General features: G+C 36.9%; 1 protein-coding gene across 1 annotated transcript; it reads left to right on the forward strand.

Moving 5' to 3' along the window:
• The first annotated feature begins 4771 nt into the window (after window positions 1–4771).
• On the forward strand, window positions 4772–6896 carry htr1aa (5-hydroxytryptamine (serotonin) receptor 1A a). Its single transcript, XM_039758033.1, has one exon. It carries the CDS (start codon window positions 5007–5009, stop codon window positions 6228–6230), a length of 1224 nt encoding a protein of 407 aa, XP_039613967.1. The 5' UTR covers window positions 4772–5006; the 3' UTR covers window positions 6231–6896.
• The last annotated feature ends 2115 nt before the right edge of the window (window positions 6897–9011 follow it).

Raw genomic sequence — 9011 nt, forward strand, 5'->3', positions numbered from 1 at the left:
ATATGATTATAAAAGAATTCACAAAAGTGAAATATTCATATAATCCTTAAAAATGCTGACAAACTATATGCATTTTATTCACCTTTATGATTTGAATTATTGGATGTAAACCTCCACCAGTACATCACATTTCCTGCACTTTATCTAATCCTGTTAAGGCCTTGCAACTATGAACACATAATGCACTGTGTGACAGTTCCTGAAAGGCCCTTTATAGTAACGCCATTTTTTTAAGGGGTCTGCTGGTGATTTGTTTTTACAGCTAAATAAAAAGAATCAAGTGAAAACCTGGGGATGTAAAAAAAAGAGTACAAGAAAGCAAAATTCTGATGGGCAGCTGTTCAGTGTCAACAAATGTTTTATCTCATTCTGGACTGAGTGCTTCATTTATTGTGCACAACTCCTTTGATCCACATGATTGGACTGTCTCTCCCTCTCCCTCTCTTTCCCTCCTGCCACTAGAAGCCTGCCAACAAAAAAGCTGTCACTTATTGAAAAGCACCATTTTATTATATGATGGCAGAATTGACACTTTTGCTCATACAGTATTACAGTTATGATGATGGTAAATGATGTTGTATATTTGCATTTAAAAAGAGGAATTAAGATGAATTAAATATGGCATGATTTCACACAGCACATCACAAATATAATTAACAATTGATGGCACTATAAAGGTCTAGACCAAGGACAGTGGCTGCAGGTTTTTTTTACACTGGTGTTTTCAGGAGAGTTCCTTCTGTAATTGAAGGTCTCCTTCAATCATATGACATGTTTGTGTTTGTCTTTACAATGTGCAGCATATACATTCAAAGATAATTCTGTATTATTTAACTAAGATTTCTAATAGGCTCTCGCAAATCTATTTAACACATTATCAATTACTGTACTTATTTAAAAGAATGATTATTTGTACGGATTAGATTAGATTAGATCAATTAGATAAACTTTATTAACCCCATGGGAAAATTTAGATGCATACAGCAGCGGAAAAGACAAGGGTTCAGACTTGTAGGACAAATAATACTGTCAATCAATCGAGAAGCACATCTCTCTATTATAATAAAAAGATCCTGGGACGGGATGAGACTTTTTAGCCTGAGACAAGACGTGACTTTTTCAGAGAGATACTTTCAAGTCCCACAAGATGAGACTTTGTGCCAAGAGATTTAACCACACCCAGGGCCGGAAATAAAAAACAAAGAGTAAAACGTCATGAAGAATTCAAAAACGCTGGCGCGATACACATACAGAGCAGGTTAGAGATAATGAAAGTACTAAAATTCGAAAATCTCAAAAAACTGATAATCAAGATCGGGTTAGCGCTAATAAACGGAAATTATTACTCGGTGAAATAATGGAACAGTGAAAAGAGATTGAATATATCTTTTGGATTTAAACTTTAAGTTGGAGACTTGTAGATCGTCTAATTCGTGTTGCCATCAGGGAAAAGTTGTGTTTCTTCCCAATGAAGAGGCGTATCTGCGAGAATTAAAAGATTTGTTGTTTGGTGAGAGTGAAATCCACATACGCGAGCAGCAGAGACGTGAAGTAGCTGGCGTGTAGTGCAGGCCGGGTGGACTGGAGAGCAAAGCGAGCAGGGGGCAAAGCCCCCAAGTAAATAAATAAAATTAAACTTAACAGGTACATCAAGTGGAAGCATTGAATTGCCTGATAGCAGTGGGAAAAAGACCCCTAGGGGCATTGTTTAGCACACTGTGGTGGAATAAGCCTTTTGCTAAAATTTCTCCAAAAGAGCTTCTTCTGGAGGGGATGGAGGGGATATTTCACAATGGTGTGTGTGTATGTTTGTTTTTTTTAACTCAGAGGTTTTAGAATTATTAAATCCACAGTTAAAGGTCATGCAAACATACGTCATGGTTTCTAAATATACTGGTAAACATTTTAAACATTTCCAAGAACAAAACTTTTGTATTTAATATGTACAGATTTACTGCTTTAAAAATGTATTTTGTCTCTAAAATTATCTTGCCAATATGGCTTTTCTGAACAGTTAGCTTCAAAGTCCCCTTCCTTTTAGTATTTATGTATGTGTTATCCATGTCTGCAAATAATCCTGAATTTGAATAAAAAGATGCAAAGTGAGGTAAATGGCATTTAATGTTTTAAAAATAAGTATTCAAATTAAAAGAAAATTTCAAATCTATTCGTTAATAAATTAATAAACACTTTGCTATTTAAGGTGAATAGCCTTAAATAGCCTCTCAGTGCAGAAGTTTTATTATGAAAAAGCTCGGCTTTGCTATCTACTAGATGTGACTTATTATCAGAAATATATAAAAAACCTCTAATAAAGGTTATAACAGGCCAAAGAAATATTTTGATTTGCCATCATGTTATTTTGCCTCCACATATGCCTATAACCATTACTGAAAAGGTAGGGGGTGAGAAGACATGCCCAAGCACCAGGTGGGTGGGCATTAAGCCAGAGATACAAGCAGTGTGTCTATTAACTTTTACCAAACTGATGACAGATGTAAATCTCAGCTGGATAAGAGCAATAGTCCAGAAAGTGCAAACAGTAATTTGAGATCTGAAATCATGCATGAGAAAGTTTAAATCTGATTACAGTAATGGAAAGGACAGATGAGTAAGCTGAAAATCATTTCTTAAGTCTGCTACTGACTGTTATGGAGAATTTTGACTCTTTAATTCCAATATTCTACATTCATAATATGTAGGTTATATTGATTGGCTGCTCTAAAATGACATATTTGTTGGAAAATGAAAAATGGGGGTACTGAAAATGCATGGCTGGAAGAATCTAAACTGTTTACCAAGGTGGTGCAGTCATTAGCACTATTGCCTCTCACCTTCGGGGTACCTGTGTTTGACTTCCAGTACACACTGTGTACTTTGTCTCACCTTATTACTGTTTAGTATGTACAGTATGTGCCATAAGATGGACTGTCATCCTGATTAAGTGGATAATTTAAACTGAGACAAGAATAAACTTGCTTATGTTGTTATATTAGTGCTACAATTTTTTTGTGTCCCAAATTTCAGATGTCTCATATAATGATAAATTATTAATTTAATAAAATTACTTTTGATCTCTGTCTTCAGTTGTCATGCCTCCACTTAAACTAGTTTAGATAGTTTAGTTTAGTTTAACATAGTAAATAGTTTAAATGGAGATTAATATTTATTGAGAGTGGCTTCAATATTGTTTACTAACTTGATTAGCATAAAACAATTTTATATATAAAAGTAGAAATAACTATTTCTATAACATAATGTTATATTATATAACAGTAGAAATAACTGAGAAAAATGATGGATTAAATGTAATTCTTCTGTATATTTTTACCAACAGCAATTAACATCCATAATGCCTGACTATCAGTGAGACTGGCAATCCAAAAGTCTTTCTTTCTTTTTAGTCATTTTGGTGTGTGTTCAGACTACAGAGTCTATCTATCTATCTATCTATCTATCTATCTATCTATCTATCTATCTATCTATCTATCTATCTATCTATCTTGTACATTCAGATGTTGAATACATTTTGCACAGCTCATTGTACATTTGATGTACTTATTGTATGGTCTGAAAAATTCTAAATATTTTACATATGTACAATATCGTATTAACTGAGTCTTGTCTGATTTGCCGAAAGCAAGTAAAAGACGTTATTTTGTTAGCAACTGGAATAAAACACACAGGCAGGCTCCAAACCAACAAATCAGTGTTAGCGACCTGTAGGTGGCAGCAAATAGCCTTCCAGTGTGTAGCTGTCCATAGTTCTGAAAGGTCCACCGGGATGGAGCGATACTTTCTTTGGGCAATCAGGCAGACTTTAGGAATGTTTGGATTATGAAGACAGACCCTGTTTATCATATAAAGTTGTCATATTTGATTTGTGTTTTTCTGATTTCATTTTGAAACATAGATTATAAAACAGAATAAATGCAATTCTTTAATGATCGCACATCAGCAATATCTTAGATACTATTCCTTGACTAGACATTTTAACTAACGTCCTCGTGCCTATTTCAAATACAATGAATACATACAAATTTGTACATAAGAAGAGAAATACGTTTTTTTGAGAAGCACAATGGCCTTAGTTGCCTCAGAAGATTAAGGTTGATCTCCAAGAATATGCATGTGCTTTATAGTACGCTCGTTCGCTTTATAATGGTTATCCCGTTTCCTATCCCAAAGATGTGCACGCTAAACGGCTGTTTGCATTATGGAGCCTTGCGCTAGACCAGCTTCCATTCGAGGATTAGTTCCTGCCTGCAGCCAGGAGCTGCAGTATATAGTCTCCAGTTCCTCCAGCGCCTGTAATGAAATGAGTCTCTACACACACACACGCACGCACGCGCACACACACACACATATATATAATAACTGTAATTCAAAAAGCAACATTTTACAAAAAGAAGATAACATATAACATTCGCAAAGGAGAAATAAACACATGCTAAATATTGAGATTTCATGAGCCCTTTAAAAATGAGTAATATCTTCAGAAGATTGACTTTAAAATAAAAAAAAAACAATGCTGAATTAGCAGCATCTCTTCAGTGCTTATTACGAAAGAGGTGCTGAAAGCGAAATACCTTTCAAACATTTAAAATCAAAGCCTTAGAAATGCTTACAAGCGAAGAGAGCAGAGACGAGCTTGAGAAAGAATGAGAGCGTTTGTGTAAGAGAGTGAGTGAGAGAGACGGGGGGAGAAATTGAGAGAGAGAGAGAGAGAGAGAGAGAGAGAGAGAGAGAGAGATGAAGCAAAAGAGAGAGATGCAAAAGCACTCCGTTGCGACCTCTTGGCCATCTGACGTACTTTCCAGGGCTGGTATATATTAATTCACGTCGTCAGCAGACGTTTATGATCCACAGAACAAGTAAAGTACTGTTCCAGTTTGTTCGGCATCATGGTCCCCTTTTATGATGGACTGGTGCAAAGGACCTTTGTAGTCCAACAAGACTGAGTTTTACTCTCCTCGTCAGAGATTACATTTTTTTCTTTTCGCGAAATGGAAAATACAAGCAACACTACCTATTCGGAAAGCCCCCAGGAAAAGGGAAACAAGACTGCGCAAGAAGACTTGGTACTAAGTTATCAGATCGTCACTTCTTTGTTTTTGGGAGTTCTAATACTTTGTTCGATTGTAGGCAATGCCTGCGTGATCGCCGCTATAGCACTGGAAAGGTCTCTTCAGAATGTTGCCAACTATTTGATAGGGTCCCTAGCTGTCACGGACTTAATGGTGTCAGTTCTGGTTCTCCCCATGGCGGCTCTTTATCAAGTCTTGAACAAGTGGACACTTGGACAGGTAACGTGTGATATTTTCAATTCGTTAGACGTGTTGTGCTGCACATCATCTATTCTTCACTTGTGCGCGATCGCTTTGGACAGGTACTGGGCAATCACGGACCCTATAGACTATGTAAACAAAAGGACTCCGAGGCGAGCGGCAGTTTTAATTAGCCTGACTTGGCTCGTAGGCTTTTTAATATCAATTCCTCCGATGTTGGGCTGGAGAACCCCGGAGGACAGAGCTGACCCTGATGCTTGCACAATTAGCAAAGATCATGGCTATACAATCTATTCCACATTCGGGGCTTTTTATATCCCCTTGATATTAATGCTGGTCCTCTACGGGAGAATATTTAAAGCAGCCAGATTTCGTATTCGCAAAACCGTAAAAAAGACGGAGAAAAAGAAGGTGGCAGACACATGCTTATCAGTTTCCCCGGTGCCGTTTCATAAAAAGCATAACGGCGAGGCAGCCAAAAACTGGAAGCGAAGTGTGGAACCTAAACCAAGCTCTTGTGCCAACGGGGCGATTAGACACGGAGAAGACGGGGCTGCGCTGGAAATTATTGAAGTTCATCAAAATAACTCCAAGAATCACCTGCATTTGCCCAACACACCGACTGCTCCTTGCTTCGATAACAAGAATGAGAAGAATATCGAGTCTAAAAGGAAAATGGCTCTAGCGAGAGAGCGCAAAACAGTTAAGACTTTGGGCATTATAATGGGGACCTTCATATTCTGTTGGCTGCCTTTCTTTATCGTGGCGCTGGTATTGCCGTTTTGTGAGGAAAGATGCTACATGCCAGTCTGGCTCAGCGCGGTGATCAACTGGCTTGGTTATTCAAACTCACTGTTGAATCCTATCATCTACGCCTATTTCAACAAAGATTTCCAAAGTGCTTTTAAGAAAATTATTAAATGTAAGTTTTGCAGACAATAGCAAGTGAAGCATAACACAGACGAACGAACTTATACTTGTCACTCTTCCTGAACACCTCTAATACAATCATGTATTAATGTTGCTTGCATTTAGATGTGACATTTTATATTTAAGCGACGGAATGAAATTTTATTTTCTATTTTTTTAAGGCTGCATCTCTCTTTTTTTAAGGCTGCGTTTTCTCTTACGTTTAATTCTTTTTCACCTGATGAATTTACTTTAATCCGGACTGACCTGCAATGGGAGTTTTAGACTTCCAAACCTTGCTGCGGTAAAACGAAAAATGACAAGATAGCATCCTATCAAGCTAAATCAGTTTTAGAATCGTAGCGAGTCCGAGTCCTTCCACGTATAACTTGCACAAGGCAAGGACCAACCCTGGAAGGGACGCCAGGACATCGCAGAGCACATCACACCATGGGAATTGCCGACGTTGCTGAAATTCAGTTGGAGCATGCATATGGACACATCGAGGTATACTGCCCAGCATTTCCAGTTTATCTCCACGCAGGTGTATCATTTTGTGTGTGCGTGTGTGTGTGGATTTCTAAAATGTAAGAATTTTCGTGGGTCTACGGTTTTGTTAAGTTAACCCTGTGCTTTCAGTTAACCACTTGGGTTCTTCAGTTGTTCTGATTAAATAAACCATCCCATGACGAAACAGTGCTTTGTGTCTTGTCTTCAAATGAAACATGCCGCAGGAAGTGACACGCAATTACATAGTGGTGTACCAATTGCTAAGCAGTTAGTCGTAGCAGGAAAACAAGCAGAGAAAAGGACTGCAGTCTTATTACCAAAGGGATTTTTAGAGTTTCATCTCCGTGGGCATAACATAACCTGTGTTAAACCGCTGGGAAATCTACCAATGTCCTCAACAGCTTTGCTTTTATTCTTTTGAAAGAGGACTATTAACACAACACATTTGAAAGGCAACCGATATTTTAATACAACTTCGAGCCGTTCCTTTTGTTGAACATGACACATCCAGAGCTTCAATATAAAGCTAACACTCACGAGGTTTAAACTTAATTTGTGTCACTCACAAAGTTTAAACTAATGATTTGTGTTTGTCAATATGCACATGCAGCTGTGACCCGATTATTAGCACCAATATGGTAATTTATTCTAGAGATTTCACACAAAAGCTGAGAGAAGTAGGGCAACAATTGATTAAGCCAAAGCGGGGGAATAGGAAGCGCGACTGGAAATCGTTTCCAATATAAAATTAAAATGTAAACTCTGTTACATGAATTAAGATTAAAATGCGGATCACAGTTTGCCTGCGTATCAACAATCATTGATTGTTCTATAAACGAAAACGTGCACGGATGGGGGTGACAAAAATTGGATTTTATGACTGTTTATCCAGTTTGAGTTCCTGTCCTTTACGATTTTGCTCCAAAATTAATTTTGTTAAATAATGAAAAGCATGGCAATACCCTTTCTGTGTGCTAAGTTTTTGCAGGAGTTGTCTCCGTAAATGCTTGAACACAAACACCTGCATGATGCTGTGTGTGTATATCAGCGGTTTAACAGTATAGTGCCCTTCCAGAATATGTCAAAATATAAAAGAAATGACATATGCATTGTTTACACACATGTAAAATAGTGTAAATCTTAAAATAAAGGAAATAAGTACTGCTGATATTTCGGTATTAGATTTGTTTGATTATGGTTTTTGAAATATTCCGTGTATTTCCTTTTTATATTAACATTTGATTGGATGCTTGGAACCTGGAAGATTCTTATTTGACCGAACAGAATGTGAATGAAACGTCTATCAAGTTCATGAGTATTGGTTGTAACATTTTATAGTATTTCATTTCTCTTCTTTTTATAAATATGTATGCGCTTGCCTCATATTTGCCTTCTAACAAAGTAAAATCTGCACTAAAGGCAACATGTGTCAAGAAGCTGCAAGCTTGACAACTTTTATATTAAAAAAGTAGATTTTTAAATACTTTGTTGCACTTACTGTCCCTTTATTGTAACCTTTGTAGACATTAATATGATTGCAAGGCCAATTATTTGGAAGTAGTTTTTCTGCAATAACAAACCTGAGTCACACATGCTGCTTTAGGTTTCGTTGTGCTGTCTCTTTTTCTCAGTATACTTGTTAGCCTCCTAGGACATCGAATTTTAATTGAATACAATTGATTCTTACCTATGAATCAACTTTTATTTGCTTATGTTGAGTGGCGACCTGAATTTGTTTTGTTCTCAGGGGTATCACATAAAATTCTTAAACCTGCTTAATCCAGTTCAGGGTGCTTTTGGGTGTTGTGAAAGGCTTTTTGGGCAAAATCTTTAGTATTTAACACTTTGATGGTGAAAAGTGTAACATTCGACTTTATCTGTTTTTTAAAGTTTGGCTGAGTGAAAAGCACATACTGAAAGGTTCTTTTCTCCTAAGTGAATATTTGCCACACAGTTAAGAAAATCTTTCATGGCATTGTACTCAGTAGCTCAGTCTTTACAGTGAAAGCTTTTTTGTTTTATTCTGTAAGACATCCTGTAACAACACACCTCCATATAAATCACCATAACATATTGTAAATATTACATCTCCATTCATGTCATAAAGTTTTTGAAATGATTTATTATTGGAGTCCCATCTGCAGTGAGTCTCAGTAGCCAAGTTTAGTTTGCCCACTTCAGTATTCGGATCATGCTGGAAGACCCTGGGAGGTGTGTGATCTTTTTACACTTTGTTTTTTAAGATGGAGGTTTGTTTTGCTTCAGTTAGGCACCAGTGACATTTGATTGATAAGATTTTTCTAG

Source organism: Polypterus senegalus, chromosome 7 (assembly GCF_016835505.1).
Source record: "Polypterus senegalus isolate Bchr_013 chromosome 7, ASM1683550v1, whole genome shotgun sequence".
NCBI lineage: Eukaryota > Metazoa > Chordata > Cladistia > Polypteriformes > Polypteridae > Polypterus > Polypterus senegalus.

Bases quoted from the DNA above. Each gene is read 5' to 3' on its own strand.
- htr1aa (XM_039758033.1), top strand. From the start codon at position 5,007: ATGGAAAATACAAGCAACACTACCTATTCGGAAAGCCCCCAGGAAAAG.